This window comes from Cetorhinus maximus, chromosome 11 (assembly GCF_964194155.1).
Source record: "Cetorhinus maximus chromosome 11, sCetMax3.hap1.1, whole genome shotgun sequence".
Lineage (NCBI taxonomy): Eukaryota > Metazoa > Chordata > Chondrichthyes > Lamniformes > Cetorhinidae > Cetorhinus > Cetorhinus maximus.
Genome location: NC_135889.1, coordinates 53,339,384 through 53,362,461, shown reverse-complemented (window position 1 = coordinate 53,362,461; position 23,078 = coordinate 53,339,384). Strand labels below are relative to the sequence as shown.

Here is a 23,078-nt window from a genome sequence, read left to right as displayed (position 1 = left end):
AGTCCTGCCTTGGGTTCCAGCCCCCTGCTTTTCCTGTTACATGTGGAACACAGCAGGCAAACCTGAAAAACGGCAGCCAAATTAATGGTCCCTTTAAATCAGGCCTGCTCTCTTTCAGTCCTGCCTCCATTTCCTCCCCTATTGCTGCTAATTGGCCATCCAACCTGCCCTCCAGCCAGTCAACAGGCCAGCCCTGTGAAAACTGGACCCTGTGACTGCTTCCCTCCTTGGGTGGGATCAGGACGAGCCAGAAACAGTCCTGATGCCCATTTCCTGACCCCAGAAGGAAAATCAGACCCTGGATCTCCTGTAGAGGGCACCGTTCTATAATGGATCTTTCGCAACATGTTCCAGTGCAAAATCCAGCAGAAAGTCTTTGGCCAGGTGTAATGGATGGCTAGTGCCATCTTAAACCCAGTCCATTATATTTGGGGGAAAGTTTGGTGAGTAATATATTTTACAAATAGTGCTCAACTTCACCGTTTTCTGTTAGTCACTTTGCTCGAAGTTTAAATGCAGAACAAATGGGCTAATGGATGATATGAGAAGGAAACTTAAGCTTTTTTGTGCTGCTTAACTTTTTTGCTAGAAAATCTTTAAAGCTGAAGAGATCTTCAGTTATAAAAACACTCCCACTATCTTGAAATTAGTTTGGACAATCATTTTTTTCATTTTATAATGAGATTTCATTTTGAGGTGATGTTGCAGTTTAAAGGCGCTCCCTGGACTTGTTTCTTTTGCATTAACTTGAAACCTAATCCAGATACAGAGAAGGGCTAGCTTCTGGTAATAAATCTCCTGGCTGCAGATCTATACCACTAGCTAGATGCTGGATTAGCTGCCAAGGCAAACATTTTCAGTTTCATTAATCTGAACAGTTTTTTATTTGGGAAAGAATTTATTTATAAAATGCCTTGGCTGTTGCAGTACTTTTACCACTTCAACACAACAAAGTTACCCTTACACCAAAGTGCATGAGGTAGAAAACACTCCTTTTTCCTGGAGATGCAGATCATTGACCATGTAGCTTCCACTTCACCTCTGCGGAGTCTTGGCAAGCAAAGGTCTAACATATGGGGTGAGTCTTATGCCAACAATGGGGGTCTCGGCCACTGGCTGGAGAGCCAGAAAGACCCCCGCGCCACCTCTTTCTGGGAAGGCTCACCGGTATAATGTGCCAAGCCTTTCTCTGTTGGAGACAGAAGTCCCACCTAAAAAGAATTAACAGCCAATCAAGAGGCTGGCAGCTCTTTTGAACAGCAGTGCCACTGGGGAGGCGGTGGCTGCTGCTGGAACAACACCCACCCAAGGGCCAGGACCCAGGCTACCGGTGAGTGATGATTGACACCGAGTGCCTTTCAATGAGGGACATCCCCTGGGAGCCAGCAACTAGATGTTGCTTTTTATGTTCCCCACGTGGCAAGCCAGCTGACCGCCACTAGGTTAATTCCAGCAGTGGTGGGATGAGGCCCTTATTTGGGCATTAATTGCTTACTTAAGGGCTTCAATTGGTGGTGCGGCAGGAGGTTGCCCATGGGCTTTCCTTGCCACAGATTTAATTGGGGCAGAGGTGGGAAGGTGGTGAGGCCCCACCTGCCATCCTCTTATCTGATTAAATGCCTGCCACCATCAAACTCACCGGGAGGGAGGGCTCAAGATTCTGCCCGTGGTGTTCATCACCAAAAACTGCCATTGCAGGAAATTCTGGGCTGATATATTAATGGGCAGTTGGATGTAAAGAAATTTTACTTATGGAATACTTTGAAAGTAGCTACAAAAATATGCCCAAATGTCTAGCTTTACTGACATTAGGGTTTCATTGCATTGGTGAAGTATAATATTATTGACCAGTGATATAAAATGTTGCTTTTTTAAGATCTCAAAAGTCTATGGGTAAGTATAACTAATTGGTAGCATTTAAAAATAATCTGACAGTAGTTGGATGCTTAATTAGGATTGGTGCTTTTTGGTTGCAGTGGGAGAAGCATGTAACGTGTAATATGATCAATGATGAAAATTCAACAAGAATGGAATGCACCATTGGACATTTGTATATGGATTCTTTATCAAAGGTACACAAATTATAACTGATCTTTTTAAGGGGGAACATAATTAAGAAGAGTGTGGATCAGTGGGTTAGCACACTGTTTTTTCACTTGTATCTGAGCCTAATCCAGGCCAAACAGGGGAATTGAAAATTGCTCTCTCACTTTTTCTCCCTGATCTGTTATCTTATACAAAGTGAGGTTGACTGGTCTTAACTGATTTCACAGGGGCCATGGTCTCATAATACAAAGTGGCTTACAGTTTAGCACTACTTGTTAATCTCATTCAGAAAGCCCAAAGAATGTTGGTGAAAATAAAATGTTCTAATTTTTACAACAAGGGGGGCATACTGAGGTTGGGTTCCAGCTGAATAGATAGAGAGAAAAAAGGAGAGTTTATTCTAAATAGCCCCTGAACTGAGACTACTTGATGCTTAAAGTAGGTGACAAAAATAAAATGATTAGCACCTTACCTAAAAAAAAAGCAAACAAACAGGGAAAATAAACACTCAAATGTCAAGATACATTAAAAACACATTTGAGAAATATAATACTGATGAGTTTTACATAAACATTTAATGACTGGAAATAATGATAACTACATACAGATTTAATGTTGCTTGCTGTGACCAGATTTAGAATGATTTCTGTTGTCTGCAAATGTATAAAAATCTTTTTTTATATCTTCCATTATGGAATGTTATGTGGTTAAAAATACATTCTATAATGTGGGAAAATTAATGATGAAAAGGAACCTGTGGCCCATCCTTACATTGATGTCATTACTTTGTATAAGATGAACTTTGATGTTGATCTTTCTACTTTTTAATTCAACTGTTATTGTGTAGTTCACATTAAAGTTCATTCTTCTGGTATTTGTCACCTAGGTGGCATTAAGTTTTTTTCTAGATACCAGCAAACTTACCAGAGCAGAGGAAGACATTATCATCACTGTTAACGTGACTTGGTAAGCATTTTATAAACTTAAAAAGTGCCATATTAATGGAAAAGATACACTGCTTGGTGAAATGCAGAGGTTAGGGCAGAGTATTCTTGTGCTTCATTAAATCCTTGTAGGGATGCACATTTATTAAATAGCCTGTAGGGAAACATTGTAGAGAGGAGATACTTTATTGATGATAGGACTGAGGCAATAACCGTTTAAGTAATGAGAATGAATTTGTGCAGGGAATGATTTTTTTTTAAAGTATATAAAATGATATACAAATGTTATTTCAACAAGCCACTGGGCATGTGTAAGCTAATTATTATGTTCTTTACGCATAAACATACTTAATTTCACATATCTGAAGTTGTGTACTACTTGTGTTTACACTTACAGTGAAAATGAACAGAGTCTGGATTTGCTTGAAGATAACTTTGTTACTCTTCACTTGCCCTTAAAATATGAGGTTAATGTTGCAGTCCAGGGGTAAGTAATCTATAATCTATGAATAATGTTGTGATAATTGTTGTGATGCATGTTTGGGACTGAGGGGTTATATAAACCATTGCTGCAGCTTTCTAAATGTATCTCGATCTCCAACATTCCCTTACTCTCCAACGTCTTTGAATGTGGTGTCGTTTTTCAAATCCATTCCCGTCATTCCCAGGGCTCCATGTTTGAATCCCTCCAATCAGGCTTGCGTCCTTGCCTCAGTATCAGAACGTCTTTTTTCAAATTCACAAATGACATCCTATGTAACTGTGACAAAGGTGAACTTTCCCTCCACAGTCTTTCAACCTGACAAGTTTGGCCACAGCTCCTCCAACTGCCTCGTGCTTGTCATCCAGCTGGGTGGGTCTGCTCTCACCTGGTTCCATTATAATCTATCTAATTGTAGCCAGAGAATCACTTGCAATGCTGTTCCTGCACTGTTATCTCAGGCATTCCCCCTAGGATCTATCCTTGCCCCCGCCCTCCAATTTCTCAGCTACATGCTGCCCCTCAATGAGCTCATCCAAGGGCACAGTTGGTCTATGCTGATGACACCTCGTTCTACCTCACCACCTCTCTTGACCATTGTTGTTAAGTTATGACACTGCGTATCTGACATTCAGTACTTGATGAGCAGAAATTTCCTCCAATTAGATATTGGGAAGACTGAAGCCATTATTTTCAGCCCCTGCTCCAAACTAGGTTTGCTAGCTACTGCCTCCATACCTCTTCCTGACAATAGATAACAGCTGAGATTAAGCCAATTTGTTCACAACCTTGAGCTTCTTAACATACATTTGTGCCATAACAAGACTGCCTATTTCCACCTCCATAACTTCACCCTGTCTCAGCTTATCTGCTGCTGAAACCCTCATTCATTTTTTCATTACCTCTAGACTCGGCTATTCCAATGGATTTTTGGCTGGTCTCCCAAGTTCTACCCTCTATAAGCGTGAGCTCATCCAAAATCCTGCTGCCCTTGTCTTAACTCACAGCAAGCCCCATTCCTCTGTCACTCCTGTGCTTGTCAACTTATATTGGCTCCCAGTCAAGCAATGTCTTGACTTTAAAAATCCTCATGCTTGTTTTCAGAACTTTCCTTGACCTAGCCCCTCCCTATCTTTGTATCTCCTCCAACCCCCTAACCCTCCAAGATATCTGCAGTTCTCTATTTCTGACCTCTTGTGCATTCCCAGTTGTGATTGCTGACCATGCCTTCAATTGTCTCAGCCCCAAACTCTGGAAAACCCTCCCTACACCTCTCTGTCTCTCTACCTCACTTTCCTCCTTTAAGGCAATCCGTAAAATTTGTGACAGTCAAGCTGCAGTGTATTCACGTGAAGCGTAGAAACAAAAAATGCTAACTCACTAATAAAACTACTGCTAACTGTTCTGGGTCCCATTGGTTACTATTTCTGCTGTATTCACTAATTCTGATATTTTATTGTAGAGGAAAAATATTGAGCGCAACTATACATTAAATTATAATATGCTCATGGATCATAACTCCTTGGGACGCCTTTGGTCTATCAGCTGAATTTCTTAACATAAAACAGATGAGTTGTAGAAATGAAGCACAACTAAATGTTCGAAAAGCTATCATCAAACATTTACTTTGAATGTCGCAATGCTAGGGAATAATCCTTTGGTTTAGTGGTGGCATTCCTGCCTCAAAGTCAGATGATAAAGAGTTCAAGCTGTAGTCAGCAATCTGCTCACTTTGGAGCTCTGACCTTACATCAGAGATTTTTCAGAAACTTGTGGTCCCACCTGGAGCTGTCGGTGTTGATTTTTGTCTGGACCCCTGAAGAATGAGCACCTTTAACGAGGCCTCTGAGGGGCATCTCTCTGGATTTTGAGGACTAGCCTGATATCCACCCTAGACCCAGAATTCACTAGATTTTCCAGTAACTTGAGGCTTGTCTCAAATATGCCTCTGGTGGTGTGTCCAACCATGCATAAAGTAATGAAGGAATGTCCCCCAGTTCCAGAAAGTTCATCAGTCACCGAGAGAAGTTGCTGGCAGGTACATCTGAGTGCATAGGCTGAGATGTGCCCTCTGCTCCTGATATTTGGTCATGCAATTTTTTGGCACTTTATGAATTTAAGCTGTTAACTATAATTGCTGAGATATACATGTATATGAAATATAGTTTTCAATAATAAGTTATTAAATTATTAAATTCTAAGCCATTGACTTATGAAGGGACATATAGGCCTGTAAACCCCTGGGACCCATTTCATTCACATATGGGGCCAGCCTTGGCACAGTGATAACACTCTCACCTTTTGAGTCAGAAGGTTATGGAATGAAGTCCCACCCCAGAGACGTACATTCTAGATTGACACCTCAGTGTAGTACTGAGAGAGTGCTGCACTATTAGAGGTGCTGTATTTTGATTGAAACTTTAAACCAATGCCTCTGGTCTCTCAGCTGGGCGTAAAAGACCCAAGATGTCATTAAAAGCAGTTGTTACTAGAAAAATGGAGTTTTCCCCAATGTCCTAGCCAATGATTATTCCCCCAACCAACATCACTTAAAACATCTTGCTGCTGTTTGTGGGACCTCGCTATGTGCAAAATAGGCTGTTGTGTTTCCTACATCATGACAGTGGCCACAATTTAAAATAACTTAATTGTAAAGCACTTTGGGACATGCTGTGGTTGTGAAAGGCGACATATAAATGCAAGTTCTTTAAGTGCGATGGACCAGAGATCTCATCGCACTTGTCCAAGGCCTGAAAACCCTGTTCCAGAGATGAGTCATCACCAGGGTAGACTGCTGGTACCTGGAAGGGAACACCGGTGCTGTGTGCGTTGGCCCAAACCGATCTGTTTTTCTGAAGCAGTGTTGAATGCTTCGATGACCCAAATGGGCCAAAGAAAATTATTTTTTTGAAAACTCTTTAGCTTTGATTCTAACCATTTGAATTAGAAAAGATACTCAATCCCAGAGATCAGCATAGCCTTATCCTATGAAGGCCTATGAAGGCATCAGACCAGGTCTCGAGGCAAGGTTCTACTGAGGCCTTTCAAGGATGTAAAGAAAGGAATTTCCTGGGGAAGCTCAAGAACTCACTCTGACATGCCCCCTTGATCTAGAGAATGGCTAGGTGAAAGATCTGCTCAAAGGCCCTACCCCCACAGCCTGAAATCAAAGATTCAATCCAAATGGGACTGAGCCCTGGTGAAGCTGGGATCAGTTTTATATTCTGCGGGGGCCCCCATTTGGCATAAAACCAACTTATATTGGCTTCGGCCTTCGGGATTTTGGGGCAATAGGGTGTGGTAAGTGCTGACTTTATATATACGCTTGGAGCACATTTGCGACAGAAATGAAGGAGGAATTCAGCGTCCGTGCACTAATTGCAATGATCTCTTCACATAACCATATATAACCAATGTTTGGATTATAGCTATACAGGATAGAAACAAGTGTCTCTCATGTTACTAATAATCCCTCATTAGCACTTCCTTTGACCAAGTGACAGAAGAACCACCCCAAATCATATAGCTGGTGGTGAAGTTCAGAGGTATTAAGTGTGAAAGTTCAAGAGTCTATGCTACCCAGAGTGCCAAGTATATGTCAATTTTTACCTCCTTCCCATCATCTGGGGCCCCAAACATTCCTTCCAAGTGAAACAGTGGATTTATTTATATTTTCACTTAGTATACTGTATTTATTGCCCATGGTGCCATCTCCTTGACACTGGGGAGACCAAAGGAAGATTGGGTGATCACTTTGTTGAACACTTCCATTCCATCCTCAAACACGACCCTAAACTTCCAGTTGCTTGTCATTTTAATTCTCCACCCCACCCCTAGTTCTCCTACTCTATTCTAATGAGATCCAATGGAAGCTTGATAAATTGTACCACATGTTTTGATTAGACACTTTACAGTCTTCTGGACTCAACATTAGATTCAACAATTCAGATCATAACCACCACTCCCATTTCTTTAGAGAGCAGCTGTTGGTGATGATTCAGCTATTGCCATTTATACCTCCTGTAGAGCTATCTTTTATATCTTTACCTGTCCTATTACCATCCCTTGTTACCATCATCCTTTTTGTTGTTTAATCTCTCCTGCCTTCCATCCTATCCTGCCTCTGAACTTGCTTTAAACCTGTTACCATTTATGATGAAAAGTCATCGACCTAAAAAGTTAACTAAAAATCAGGGCTCATACTCCAGTGCACTACTGAAGGAATGTTGCACTTTCGGATAAAATGTTAAACCGAGTCCCCATCTGTCTACTCGGGTGCATCCCATGGTACTATTTTGAGAAAGAACAGATATTCCTGATGTGCTGGCCTCAATTAACATCAGGGAAAAAAATAGCTATATCTGGTCATTATCACATTGCTGTTTGTGGGAGTTTGCTGAGTCCAAGTTTCCTACATTATAGCTACACTTTAGAAAATACTTCATCGACTGTAAAGTGCTTTGAGACATCCAGTGGTCATGAGAAGTGCTATATAAATGCAAGCTTTTTTCTTTGTTTCTTTCTCCACAGATGCTGCTTGTCCTGCTCCAGCATTTTCTTCTGCTTTCAGATTTCCAGCATCTGTAGTATTTTGCATTTGTGTATGTGAAGTATTGTGAATGTTGTTTGAGGAGGCTTCAGCAAAGATGTCACCTCCAATCTACATCAGCTCCCACAACTAGAACTATAATAAAGAACGATTTCCACAATAAACAAACTGCAAGTTCCTGTCACATTGATAGGACAACCTAAGCTACAGATAATGAGGTTAGCGGCCAGCTGAATCACAAATGTGGTTCTACAGGGGAGATCTCAGAAATCCTCCACATCTAATTCTTCCAACAGGGCATCACGTAGTAATATTGACAAAAGAATTGAAGAGGAATTAATCCAAGAGCACAAGTAGACAATAAATATATTGCCCATATTACCTCTTACATTTTCAGAGTTTTATATTTCACTTTGTGTTTGAAGACATGCCATGCGCATGCCTGAAGTGAAGAAAAACAAATTGCTGAGCAACATCCACTGCACCTGTGTTGCTTCTGGCACGGGTTGACGTAATTTATGAAGCAAGAGCAGAATGGAATACGGGACTATAACTCTTTTGTCCGACCTGCACTTGTATCCTGTGAGGTTCCCCATATCTTTGCAACATAACCAGTAATAGTTTAATACTCATCTTTGTACATTTATTACATATTTATATTTATTAATGTTCCTAAAATAAATGGTAAAAGCAAATGATAGTTATGGTAAGCTTTCTTAATGTCATAACAATGGACTAATATAAGTACATAAAATCACAGAGTTGCACAAGATAAATGATTGTTTTTAGTATGGAAACCAATGCATATAAAATGCTCCTGTTGGAAACATGATGATCATTATCTAGTGAACATCAGCTATGGTAATAGTTAAGATGACTGAACAATATGCATTTTGTTCATCTTTTTATTGACAAAACCATCAAGAAACGTAATTCTTACTGGTAAACAAAACTAAGATTGAAGTACTTTTTAAACAAGTTTAAATCAGGCATTTTTTTGCTTTGCATTTCTAAGAGCTAATTTCTCATGAAGTAATAAAAATGGGCTAATACAAAGACAAAATATTGCAAATGCTGAAAGCCTGGAACACCAAAAATGCTGGAAATACTCAGCAAGTCAAGCAGCATCTGTGGAGAGAGAAATAGTGTTAACATTTCAGGCCAGTGACCCTCTATCAGAACTGGAAAAAGTGAAATATGTAACGTGTCTTAAGTACAAAGGCAGAGAAAGTGGAGGAAATGAGAAAAGGGAAGGTTTGTGTTGGGGTGGAAGGCAGGAGTGATTAAATGGCAAAAGGGACGATGGTGTAAGGCTAAAGGGAATAGTAATGGAACAAGTAAAGAAACAAAAGATATGTTTAGGGCAGCTGTAAATGGCAACTGCCAAACCATTACCAGCAATTGCTGTCTGAAAAAAATGGGGGCAGTGATTAGAAATGAAAACGTTGAACTCAATGTTGACTCTGGAAGGCTTTAAAGTGTTTAACCTGAAGATGAGATGTTCTTCAAGCTTCTATTGAGCTCCTTTGGAATAGTGTAGAAGACTGAGGACAGAACAGTCAAATAGAGTGGGGTGGAGAATGACAGGCGACCAGAAGCTCAGTGTCATGCTTGTGGATTGAATGGAGAGGTTCAACAAAGTGATCACCCGTTCTGTGTTTAGCCTCCAAGTGTATAGGAAGATTGCATTATTGATGGTGAATAGTGTATACTACATTGCAAGATGTTAATGTAAAATTACTGTTTCATCTATAAGGCATTTTCAACTTTCCGGACTCACCTTTGTTTTTGCTTAGTGTGAAATTCAAAGCACAGCTATTTGTAAACTGTTGTTCATTACCTTAGAAAAGTGGATAATATTAGCACAACCAGATATTTCACAGTGGTTAAATATCTTTTTTTGCTAAGGCTGCATATGAAAAGATATTAAGCAACACTTTCCTCAAGCCTGTTAAAATAGTATCGCACTCTCCTTGAAACAGGTCGGTATTCCCTGCTTCATTTCTGTATGAGGGAGCCACGGATGATGACACAACGATGTTTACTTTCCATGATTCACCTTGCACATATCAGAATGTCAGTTATTCATTCCAAGTAAGTCAGATTTTTCAGATTACAAATGTATGTGTGCATGTTTGATTATTTTTGGACAAAGAATCCATCTGCAGACCCTGTTTCAGTTCTGTTGATAGGTAAATGCCTAGAAAATATGTTCATATTTAATTTAGGAGCTGCCTAATGAGGTTTAACATGCTTTAAAAGGCTAATACTTGACGTTACTTTTTCACTTACTGGTAGTCAGGCATTGAGGGCCAGATTTTCATGGAGTTGGGCTGACTCTGGAGGCCTTTAGAAATGGAGGGCGTGACCCAGATGCGGATGTTCTACCCTCCATTTCCAGCAGACCCCATTTTGCTGATGGGGGAGGGTGCGGGCATGAATCAATCACATAGGCAGGAAACCCAAACTCAGTAGGACCATTTGAAAGTAGTGCTGAATTCAAACAGACCCCATTTTTTGCTGTTCCAAGTGCCTTAACTTGCAGTATAGGAGTCACAAATGTATGGAGAAGGTGTAAACATTCTTAAAGGGTGGATGATGCCTGTTAAAGTGTCATTATCTAAGGTATTTAATTCCTCAAACCTTCAAAAGTGAAAAAAAACCAAATTGCAACGTTCAGTTGGAGTTTAAAAAAAAGAAGGCACCTGCTGCTGGAGTGCATTGATTGACAGACCACCTGGTGTAGCTTAGAAAAAAACCATTAGCCATCTGTTCCTGCAGGTTTGGTAGAGTTCTTTGTTGGTTTTTCCCAAGAGTTGTTATTACAGCTGAGTCCATTATGAATGTTTGGCTGAGTTTCAAAAGTTCAAAAACCACTTTCCCCTCCCTGCTGAGATGAATTCACATTTTGATTGATAGTTTTAATAAGCTATTAAAGGTTTAGCAGTCTTTGATGTGGTTAACAGAGATTTGTTTGTTTTTGCATCAGATTGACCACTTGATGGGATTTAAAATTTTTGAATGGATTTCAGGAATGATTTTTTTTAACAGTATAAAGTATGTATCAGTGAGAGCTCTCTTCGATTGTTATAAGCTATTTTTTTCATCTCCGTGTGGCTCCGGAGATCTGCTCCTGGCAGATACTAGGTGAGTGGCTAGGGAGGCATGGGAGATCTGAGGGAGCATGGAGATGACATGGGGGTGTGAGGGGGAATGGAAGTGTCATGGGAGTATGGGGTGGCAGGGGTGTGGGTGGGGGTGAGAGGTAAGGGCTAGAGGGCCTCACGGCCTTTTATACAACTGGGCCAAAGAGAGCTGAGGAGGGCCTTGGCACTCAGCTGCCTCTGAAGTCCCTCTAGAGATGGCGGGCCTGACTCCACCTCCCTAGAGCGAAAATATGGCTGGCGGGAGTCTTTTCCATGGAGACAAAAATCAGGCCCCAAGTTTTTTTGAAAGTTTTATGTAGATAGTCACACCATCAGTTCTTGTTACAAAAACCAAACAATTAAAAGAATTCCGGGGAAAAGTATTTTAAAAAAAGACATAGCCTTTATCTCATTTGAATATTTTTCTTCAATTGGTGAATGTTTTGGACTTTACTAGGAGAACTTGCTTGGAAGAATTTTAGGATCCAGTAACAAAATAGAGCTACCATGAGCACAGTTGAAACTGAATGATCTGTGAAGCACCCTGAGTTCACGACCAAGGTTAATTTTGCTGACTTACAGCCAAGTAAATAATTGGAGCCAGATCATCGATATTGTCATCAATCATATAGATGCATTCTAATTAACATGCAAAAATGATGGGGAAACAGAAGGATGTTAATTTTCATTATAAAGCCCCCACAACAGGCTTACCTGAACTTGAGAATGAGCTGGTCTAGCTAGCCCAATTTTCTGATGGGAGCCCCTCTCAATGCGAATTGGCTAAAAGCACAGGAAAATATTGCCCATCGAGCTAGGCTTGTAGCACACTTGGCTGGGGATAAGAAAATATATTCAGGGAACTGTTCTTCAGCAGTTTGCCATTAAAAGAGAAATTGCGGTGGGGACAGAAAATTGAATAATTCATTACACTGCTACAGTAGATACAAACTTAGAATTACTTTTTGATGCAATTGCTGCTTAGGCCACAAGCGACTGCTGAAAAAAATTTGAACAGAGTGTGCCTAAAGCTTGCTCTGCTAGTTGCTCACTAAAGTCATGCAGGGATCCTGACATCTGTTTTTCAGACAGACAAGGAGGGTATCTGGGCAGCCTCTTATGCCAACATAGCTTTGCCCATCCCCTAGGTTGATTGGCACAGGTGTTGCTCCACAGACTGACTTTGTTCTCGTTTTACACCCTAAAGTCCATAAAATGGGTCAGATCTCATTTCTGCTGCTAAAAGGTGAACAATCAGCCTTTGTTAGTAATGTTCTTGGAAAATTATTGGCAATTCATACAGAAGAGATAAATATGAAAGGTAGCAAGATGCCATGGATTAACATTTTTATTATAATCTGTTGACCAGTATTTCTCATAGCTGTGCATGAATGTTGCATAAAATATTCTGATATTAATGGGCTTGTCAGTATATATACTAATCTATTCGCAATTAATTTATTTCAAGGTCACCAACATGGGGAACAGCATAGCTCCTGGCCTTGAACTGCAAATTACACAGCCCAATGCACTGAAAACAAATGGCCTCAACTTGTTTGAAATTCTTCACGTAAAGGTAGGATAATAGTTATACTGTTTGAGGTGTGTTGAGAAAAAAATTACTTGGTTGTTAGCAACAATTCTGTGAGATTCTCAAAATCTGACTAAGCGGCTTTGTATAGAGCAAAATTGGCCATAACATTGTTTTTCCCATTTCATTTCTGTAACATATGTAACACCACATTTTCCAACCTGCTCTCTGTGAGTGTGTTCTTCCTGTGTAGAGAGAAGCAGAGTTAATGAGTGGAATTTTAACTTAAAAAATGGAGCATTGGGGTTGTGCGGTGTGGGGGTGTAGTGTTAAAGTTTTAAATGTTAGATTCCCCACAGAAGATGACTTCTGGCGGAAAGGTGGACAGACAGCCAATCTGCTTCAAGAAGGTGGCTTGGTACTTTGAATACAATAATGAGGCTGTGAGCCTCAATGCTATGGAGGGAACTTGAACTCTGGTCATTTGGATTTCCCAAGTGTGGAGAAACCCAGTGGTTTCAAATAGACAGGACTTGACAGATCCAGGAGTTGAATGCCTGTATATCTTTCTGGATCCAGCATGCCTGCCTGAGGGACTCCTGCAATCATGCACTCACCATCTCCCCAACCCCCAAACTTTCCCTCGGCCTCCAACCTCCAGTCACAACAAGGTCTCCAATTTTGCCCCTTTCCTGAGGCCTCTGACCTCCCTGTTGGAATGGTGTTGGTTACAGAATCGGTCTGTTAAGGAAGTCTTCGTGGTCTTCTATGTGTTAACATGTCTCAATTAACTACTTGTAACTATATACATATATACAGTAAAGGGTACAGGCAAGGAGCTATCTCCATGTCTAAGTCTTAACACGTCTCCGGCCAACACCACACTGATTCTAGCTCTGGGTCATGTACCTCCTTACGTCACTCTGTGGGGCGGTACTGTACTCAGTCCCACAATAACCCTGAATATACCAGACCCTTATGCTACATTCTCCATCTCCCACCCCATGAGAACTCTGACCGTCCCCAGTCCTAGAGGTCCCTGAACTACCCCATCAGGCCCGCTTGGCTTCTAAGCAAGGACCAGTTGATGATTTTACTCATATGTTGTGGAATTGTGGGGATTATCATGACTTCCGAGTTTCCCATTGAACTTGTCCACGCTCTCAGCAGTGAGATTAGTAAAAATTCAGTCAATGATCTTTCCTCAGAAATGAAAACGTTTAGAAATGTAACAAGTTTTAATCAGGTTCAGACATGGGGAAAGGGTGAGGAAAGTGGAAAAGGGAAGGTGTCTTATAGGGTGTAAGGCAGGAGAAATTAAATGACAAAAATGATGATGGTGAAAGATAAAAGAAGATTGTAATGGGACAAGTATAGTGGAGGTGTAAATGGCAATTGCAGAATCATCACCAACAGCTGCTGTCTAAAGAAATGGGAGTGGTGGTTATGATTTGAAATTGCCACACTTGATGTTGAGTCCTGCAAGTTGTAAAGTACACAATCGGAAGATGAGGTGCTTGAGCTTCATTCAAACAGTGTAGGAGGCTAAAGACAAATAAGTCGTCATAGTGGGAGCAGAGGGGAGAATTAAAATAACAAGCAACTGGAAGCTCAGTATCACACTTGTGGACTGAACGAAGGTGTTCCACAAAGTGATCATCCGATCTGCGTTTGGTCTCCCCGTTGTAGAGGAGGTTACATCGTGAGTAATGAAGTGTGTACTAAATTGAAAGAAATACAAGCAAATCACTGTTTCACCTAAAAGGAGTGATTGGGCCTTGGATAGTGGCAAGGGATTAGGTAAAAGAACAAGTGTTAAATGTCCTGATCTTGTCCAAGAAGTTTTTTTAATGTTGGTCTTTAAAATAACTGCATAATTGGTAAAATGCATTGGATTTCTGTCTTGGTAGTACAGCGATGCAATACTTGGTCATTTCCCAATGCTGAAGTAGTGCCATATTAAACGTGTCTTTACTTTGTAAAAATTGTTACATTAGTTAACAATATGACCCAACTTGATGACTTAATGTGCTGAATAATATGTCAATGTGAAGATAAATTCAAGTTTTCCTTTTGGTGATTCTTGGTTTTGTATAAATGTAGCATGGAGTATGTGCAAAATGTTAACTTGTAATAAATGCATCACCAAGATCGAGAAGAATGAAAAATGGGGTAAATCAAAAATGGAGTCGGATGATTACAAAGTTGGCCTTTAAAAGCCCATAAATTGTGTGTGACGGGAAGACTTTTAGAGGTAGCAAGTTCTACGATGATGGCCTAGAAAAGAAAGGTTGGAGTAGGAACAGGGCTTAATTTTTATATGATGAGGATAAGAGTAAAGATGATGATGTTGTAGGACAGTATTTCAGAGCTTTGAAGGAAGAAGAAATATAAAGAAAAATGACTGGAGCAAATGTGACAAAGTAGGTCCTTTACAATGAACAGAAAGAGATTGGAAACCACAAGTGAAAGAGAACAATATTTCAGAGTTGTTTTTGATAGACCCTCTCAAACTATAAGAGGGATGATGGAATACCGCCCAGAAAGAAATGCCTGCATTTTTATAGTGGCTTGTCATGTATTGCAAATCAGAGGCAAATTTTACGCAGCATCAAGGGCTGGATTTTCAGATCTGCTGGAGCAAGAATCGGAGGAAGGCAGAGCTAATAAATAGTCCCACTTGCTGGCATGCTGGCTCTGGCTCCATCCTGCCTCCAAGACATTTTGCAGAGGTGAGAATGATGAGGGGGGGGGTTGTAGTGGGGTGGGAGGGCAGGGGTCAGGGTGACCTGCCTGCATGTGGTGGTAGCTGAAATGGCAGCCACCTGAAGTCAATTAAAGGAGGTTGACTGGGATAGCCTAGTCCATATCCAGGTACCCCAATGTAGTTGAGGCCAGTTTAGGAGCCTGAATATGGCTTCCCAGTGGCAGGCCAGGCCACAGGCTTATCTGTAGAGGGACACTTTTCCTCCCCTCCCCACAGTGGTGGCCTGGCTATGAAAGCCATTTTTTAAATTTGGGTTTTAAAAGTTAGAGAGAGGGCACCTCCATCTTGAAGTGCCCTCTCTCTTACTTACCTTCCATCACAGCCTGCTGCTCCTTTCAAGCTGGAAGGCCTCTGTTTAGCTCTCCGGTTTCAATAGCACACCTGGTATTCTTAATTGCATGACTAGCCGGTCTCTAGATCGATTAAGTGGGGGTACCCCCATGAAAATCACAATGAGTGATTATGTCCTCCAGGGTGGGTTTGGGACCTGGAAACAGTTCCAGCATCTGCTTCCTACCCCTGGAGGAAAAATCCTGCCCTGAAGACTCAACACGTAATGCCATGGCATTTTAGCATCTTCCTAAACCACCAACACAGGCAAATAGGATCTCAGTTTAATGTTTCATCTGAAGAACACCACCCCTGCCAATATAGCACTTTCTCAGTATTTTAAGCAAAGTTATGATCTAAAATCCTGGTGGAGCTCAAAAGTACAACTTCCTGCACCGAATTTCACTTTCACTGATTTACCCCACTGGAACTACTACTGTTGTTGTTTCCTGATTTCCTGCATGTAAAGATTTATTAAATAAGTATTCTATCATGAAATATAGTTGCTATGCACAGGTAAAATTGCTGCATATTGTTGGCTTATGCTGATATTTATTATGGTGTTTCATTTTTCTGAAATGTGATTTTTCTTTTGCAGACCAGTCATGGAGAATGTCGATTTGACAGCTATCCAGAAAACTGTAATGAAATGCAGAATGTAACAATATTTCACCAAATATTTAACTTTTTCAATAAGTTTGGAAGAAAAGTATTGGTAAGGACCAATATAAAATTGAACTAAGCTCTAAATGATGAAATAAAGAATGATGAATACTTGTAAGTGATTTCAAGCTGGTAATCCAATCAAAGATATAACATATAGCAAAGCATCATTTATCCAGAGCTCAAGATAAATTCACAACCTTGAGATCATTCATCAACAACTTGTAGTTAAAAACACCTTAAATGTCTCCAGGCATTTCACAAGAGCATTGCCAAAAAAAAAGCTGACATTGAGCCACATGGGGTTTTAGGGGCAGATGGTCAAAAGCTTGGTCAAAGAGATGGGTTTTGAGGGATGTCTTAAAGGAGGAAAGAGAGATAGAGAGGTTGAAGGATGGAATTCCAGAGCTTAGGGCCTCAGCAGCTCTAGGCAAGGCCACCAATGGTGGAGTGATTAAAATTGAGGATGTACAAGAGGCCAGAATCAGTGGAGTGCAGATTATGTGGTGGGCTGGAGGAGGTTATAGATATAGGAAGGGGTGAGGCAATGGAGGAAATTGGAGGTAAAAAAGAATAAGGATTTTAAAATATTAGTATTGCCTGACTGGAAGCTGAAGAAGGTCACCGATCATAGGTGAACGGGACATGATGCGACTCAGGATATGGGCAGCAAAGTTTTGGGTGGCCTTAGGTTTATGAGAAAGATGAGAAGCTGGCAAGAGCGTGTTGGGATAGTCAAGAGTAGCGGTAACAAAGACATGGATGAGGATTTCAGCAGCTTATGAGCTGAGGCAAGAGTAGAGTTAGGTAATATTATGGAAGGAAATAGAGATAGGGTAACCAACTCTGGCTAAACAAAAATAGGAGAGCACGGTGGGGTGGGGGTGATGATGGTGGCATGAGTGGGGTCAGGGTTTGCTAGTGAGACCATGAGAGCTTAGGATGGGGTTGCTGGTGAGACCATGATAGTGGTGAGGCTGGGAGTTGATCCTTCACTTATGCATGACACTACTGTGGCAGCTAGTCTGATTTTTTTTCTGGCGCAGACAGCTGCTTAGGCAGCTCTGAACCCAAACAGCCAACCTGCTGAGGTTGAAGCATGCGCAGACACACAGCCTGCAGAGACAGAAGAAATCCAGGACAAAACACATCCCAGGAAGGCCTGACCCGGGATGCAAGATGAAAGGCCAAATTACGGGACAGACCAGAAAATCCGGGATAATTGGACACCCTGGTTTTACTGATGACATGGCTCATCTCGGGATCGAATATAAGATCAAGGTTGTGTGCAGTCTGGTTCAGTCTCAGAGTTGCCAGGGAGAGAGAGATGAAGTCAGTAGCCAGTGAGCAGAGTTTGTGGTAAGTACCAAAGCCAATGGTTTGGGTCTTCCCAATATTAAATTGGAGGAAATGTCAGCTCATCCATAACTAGATGTCGAATAAGGAGTCGACAATTTAGAGACAGTGGAGTCGTTGTGAGAGATGTTGCTGCAATAGAGCTGGGTGTTCTGAGTATACATGTGGAAACTGTTGTCTTTTCTGATGCTGCTGAAGGGTAGCATTTAGTTCAGGAATAGGAGGGGGCCAAAGGTAGATTCTTGAGGGGGTTGGGTGGGAAGCGAGAAGGGAAGCCATTGCAGCTGATTCTCTGGCTATGGTTAGATAGATAAGAGTGGTACCAGATGAGCACAGGCTCACCTGACTAGACGATGGTGGAGAAGCATTGGAGGATGGTGTGGTTAACTATGTTGAAGGATACAGATGTGTTTAAAAGGATAAAGAGGGGACAGTTTACCACTGTCACAGTTACATTGGATGTTATTTGTGACCTTGATAAGAACTGTTCCAGTAGAAACCTGATCGGAGGGGTTCAAACATGCGGTAAAATTTTACAGTACCCTGTCAGAGTTTGCAGATGGGGGGACCCATAAAATTCTCCAGGTGGCCTTCCTGCCACCCGCCCTCTTGCCCCAACCTGAGTGCAGTTTTACAAGGGGCAGGCTAGGCAGATCACCTTCACCTTAATTGAGGCCTCAGGTGGGACGGAGTCTCCATTAGGCACCCTCCCACAGGGTCTGCTCCTGTGGGTGCTATCTCCCCCCCCATATGCCCCCCAGCCCCTTCATAAAGAGCCCTAACCCCCTCTAACCACACCCCCTTACCCTTCCCCCCCAACCCCCCCCCTCCCACAGGCCTCACCTCCCCTCCCTGCTGTGAGACCTCCCACACTTATCTGGTCCTGGACTCCATGATGTAGAAACTGGGGACTGCTTGTAATCCCAGCCCTGGCCATTGCTGCTACTGGCATTGTTGGGTCTATCAGATTGGCCAGCAGGTCTGTGGGGTAGGACTTCTGCCTGAGTGAGAGATGGAAGTCCTGTCTCCAGCCACTTAATGCCCTTGGGTGGTTTTTTTTAACCTGAGGAGCTTGTGTTGCATTTTGACTCTGGGTGGTGAGCTGGGAAACCCTGCCATCTAAAAAATCTTGCCCATGGAGTTCTGGGTAAGATGGGTACAGATTTGAGAGGTGGCAACACATTCAAAGATTTTGGAGAGGAAAGGAAGGTTGGAATTGGGGCTTGGATTCAACAATGTTTAAAAGAAAAAGTGAGCTTTTTTTTCAGCTCCACCTTCCAATCTCATTCTTTCCATTCTTCTCATTCTTTGTTTTATCTGCCTGTGTGACTCAGTTATGTACTTGGCATGGCACTTAGCAACTGAAGATAAGTTGCTTTTACGACCTCAGGGTATCCCTAAGTACAATTCTTGAGTTTCTGAGCTGAATTATATGGGTGCCATGGTCCCCGCACCCCTGGCTAAAAATTTCTGGTGGTTGGGGGGAAGCATCCAGAGGCAAAATGGCTGCCCCAGTTGAACATTAGCAGGCTGGAGGCAGGATTTCTGCCCCTAGAAGGAATCCCACCTCAACTGACTAATCAGAGGCTGGCAGCTCTCCATGTCCTTGTTACGCCAGAAGGGGCAGTGGTCACTGGAGTTTCTGCACCCAGATGATGAGGAGGTAAACTGCAATGGATTGGAATTTTGGGGATCGACGAGAGAGTGGGGTTTCACAGGTTACGGGGGGAGGGCAACCTGTGGTGATTACACCTTATGGGGTTCCTCGGCTGGTTAAGGAGGGGCCCCTGCTTACCACCAGTCTGCACATGAAAACCGGTCAGGTTGGCTACATAGCATGGACCTCCTCCACTGCTGGTTAAATGCTGGCAATGGCAGATGGTGACCCTTAAGTGGATATAATTGCAGTGAGGATAGGTGGTGGGAAGGCCATCCACTGAATCTGGCAACAACACTCCCCTCCAGCACCACCCAACCGACCCCCCCACCCCTCCCCCAGCCTTCAAAGCTGCCACTTGTTTTAAAAAATAAGTTTGTTTTATAATAAATTTATTATTTTTTGTTTATTGAAAAAAGCCTGCTTAAAGTAGCAAAGGTAAAAAATTGGCCATTTTGGTGAGTGAATTCAACATTTACATCCATTGTTGCAGCCTGTGGAGAAGCGGGGCGAGAATTAATTGTGCACTCCTCCCATCATGGTCCGTAACATAGATTGCGGTCTCTTGCGGGATTTGAAACGTAGACTACAAGTGATGGAGGCAGGTTAATAGTAATTGGTAATGGATAAAATAACAGATACCAGGTTTTTTATACATTAGTAAACCAAATGGCTCTGGAAGTTGCTAAGACATTTTTGGGAATAGAAGATATAACAGTAGGTTGTTTGAAATCCTTGACTAAAGTTAAACTGAGAGAGTAAGCAGATAATATGAAGGGAGAAATAAAAGCAGGATTTCATAAGGATGACATGATTAAAGTTATTACCCAGCATTTAGAATTAAAAGAGGGGACATCCAAAATTGGTGTATCATAGCTAGAGTTAGCTAGGATTCAGATGCAAATTAAGAAGCTTGAGATAGAAAGGGAGATGAAAAAACTCTGAATTGGAAGAAAAAGGAAGAGAAATGAAAAAAATTTGAACTTGAACCCCAGAGAGAGAAGTTAGCAAGGGAGCAAAAAGAAAAGGAACGAGAAAGGGAATACCAGCTTAGAAGGCTGGGATTAAAAAAAGAGGCCTCAGATATTGGGGAAAGTTTTGATGATGGAAGGACTACACCCAACCTGGAGTCTAGTAGGCAGATGTTTAAATTTGTACAAGCCCTTCCAAAGTTTGAGGAAAGGGATGAAGAAGCATTCTTCATTTTGTTTGAGAAAGTAGCTAAGCAAATGAAGTGGCCAAAAGAAAAACTGGACATTGCTCCTGCAAAGTAGGTTAGTGGGCAGAGCTTATGAGGTTTATGCATCACTTTTGGAAGAGGTGTCCAGGAATTATAATGCAGAAAAGAAGGTTATTCTTTTCTGCATTATAGAAGTGCATATGAGTTGGTCCCTGAGGCATACAGGCAAAAGTTTCAAAACGTAAGGAAACAGCTGAGCAGACCTACATTGACTTTGAGAGGGTAAAGCAAAGTAATTTTGACTGTTGGATATGGGCATTAGAGATTGTTCCTAAGTATGAAGCTCTTATGGAAATAATCCTTCAAGAAGAATTTAAAAATTCACTTCCCCTAGTAGTTAGTTGAAGACGAGAGAGTTACAACAGTTAGACGGACAATGGAGATAGCCGATGATTATCAGCTGGTCCATAAATCCAAACCCTTTTTCTGTCACCCCCACAAAGCCAACAAGGATAGAAAGTGTTAACGTTTCGAGTCCATATGACTCTTCATCAGAAGTTCTGATGAAGAGTCATACAGACTTGAAACATTAACTCTGTCTTCTTCTCCACAGATGCTGTCAGACCTGCTGAGTTTTTCCAGCAATTTTTGTTTTTGTTTCAGATTTCCAGCATCCACAGTATTTTGCTTTTATCTAAGGATAGAAAGTGGGAGGGTGAAAAGAAGGCAAGTAGCCAGGGAAGAGAAGGGACTTTGGGATGCCCCTGGAATTCATACTCTGACCAGAAAGGAAGGTGCTGAGGGTGGAGTTAATGTTCAAAAGCCTATTTGTTTCCATTGTAACAAGGTGGGATACATTCGGGCAAATTGCTGTAAGTTGCATGGGAAATCAATGGGACTTATTGGATACGTAAGGATGACTGGTGTTGAAGGGTATTTAAGGAGGGCATGTGCCCATCCCCTTATACCGGATGCACCTGGATTACAACCTTGTATCAGGACCAGTGACCGTGGGAGTCGTCTCCAGTTTGCCTGTGGATAGGGTCTACATGTTTCTTGGCAATGACATGGCGGGATTGAAAGTGAAAGTATCTCCAGTGGTTGAAAAAGAACCACTTGAATCCAAAGAAGCTGAAAGAGTTGGAGGAAGCCAGCTTCGATCTATAGAAATACAGGGAACCAAGAATGGTTCAGATGCTGTAAAGGGGGCAATAGAGTCTGTAAGGTTTGGAGTAGCTAAGCAAGGGCTATTTGCAATCGAAGAGGCAGGGAACATGCAACCAAAAGTCTGCAGAGGTACAGAGAGCTGAAGAGTTTCAGGGGCCCAAAAGGAGGCAATAGAATCTGAGGGTTGGACTAGTTAAACAACTCTTGAATTTAAAAGGCCAAGGTTAGGTATGTGGAGTTAATGGAGGTCCAGGAAGGACCAGTAGACTTTAAAACTGGAAAAAAGAATGACCTGGAAATTGGGTTGGTAGATATGTATTTTGCAGAATTAAACAGGGAGCAGGGGAGTTCCAAGACAAGTGAGGAGACAGTGGGCGGAATTGTCCGGGCGTCATGGCAGGCATGAGTGGACAATATGGCGAGAAGACCAAAAATCAGATTTACATGATTGTGAAACCATTTTGTAATCACCCACTCCACCCATCAATGGCAGGCTGCATTTTCCACTGCCACACGTTGAGAACCTAATTTCAATACTTTAGCATCTCCTTATAAACTCTATTCGCTGGAATCATCCCCCCACGCTGTATCGTCCGGGCAAATATCATTCCATGTTTCACAACTGCTCATAAGTGAAATGCATCTGGAGAGCTGCACTTTGCTCAGCACTTCAAGGTTTGTTTGCCTGCCTTGCTTCAGGCGACACTCTCACTCTCAGGTGGCTTTTCAATGGCTAGGGCTGTACTGGGGAAGAGGGGTATCCCAGGGTGTGTGTGTGTGTGGGGGCAAATGTTGATCTGTGCAAGTGGCCCCAAGAGGGTGAGGGCTAAGGAGGCAGTCTCTGTAGGAGATGAGGCTAGATGGAGATGTGAGGGTGTGTGTAAGAGAGTGAGTGGTGATGTCCCTTGAGCTGGCAGTGGGTGAGATGCCAGTGAATGTGAGATGTGAGTCTGAGAGTTTAGAATGATTAGATATTTGCCATACCCTGGCAGCATGGATGAGATCAATCATCCATTTTCTGCACTGGATGGCCGACCTCTCCTGTGCAGCGTTGGCACTGACCAACTCTACCACTACCTCCCAAGCTGGAGTGGTGAGACTGGTGGGCCTCCTGCAGCCAGAGCAGGGGTAGAGGACATCGCAGCGGGGCTCCATGGCGTCCAGGTGTCCCAGGGATGCATCAGTGAATTGGGGGGCTGTAGTCTTCTTGGCTTTTGGGGCCATGTCTTCACCGGAGCAGTTCTGGGCTGCAAGCATTGAG

The 23,078-nt window shown here is 42.2% G+C and overlaps 1 protein-coding gene across 1 annotated transcript in view; it reads left to right on the top strand.

Annotated features, from left to right (window-relative positions):
- The window catches only part of itga4 (integrin alpha 4), a 163,540-nt gene that overhangs the window by 116,098 nt on the left and 24,364 nt on the right, over positions 1–23,078 (top strand). The window contains exons 19-24 of the mRNA XM_078551939.1: positions 1,977–2,072; positions 2,933–3,012; positions 3,388–3,477; positions 10,003–10,114; positions 12,635–12,742; positions 16,393–16,509. Of these exons, the coding sequence (XP_078408065.1) occupies positions 1,977–2,072; positions 2,933–3,012; positions 3,388–3,477; positions 10,003–10,114; positions 12,635–12,742; positions 16,393–16,509 (603 nt within the window). The remainder of the gene's footprint in view (positions 1–1,976; positions 2,073–2,932; positions 3,013–3,387; positions 3,478–10,002; positions 10,115–12,634; positions 12,743–16,392; positions 16,510–23,078) is intronic.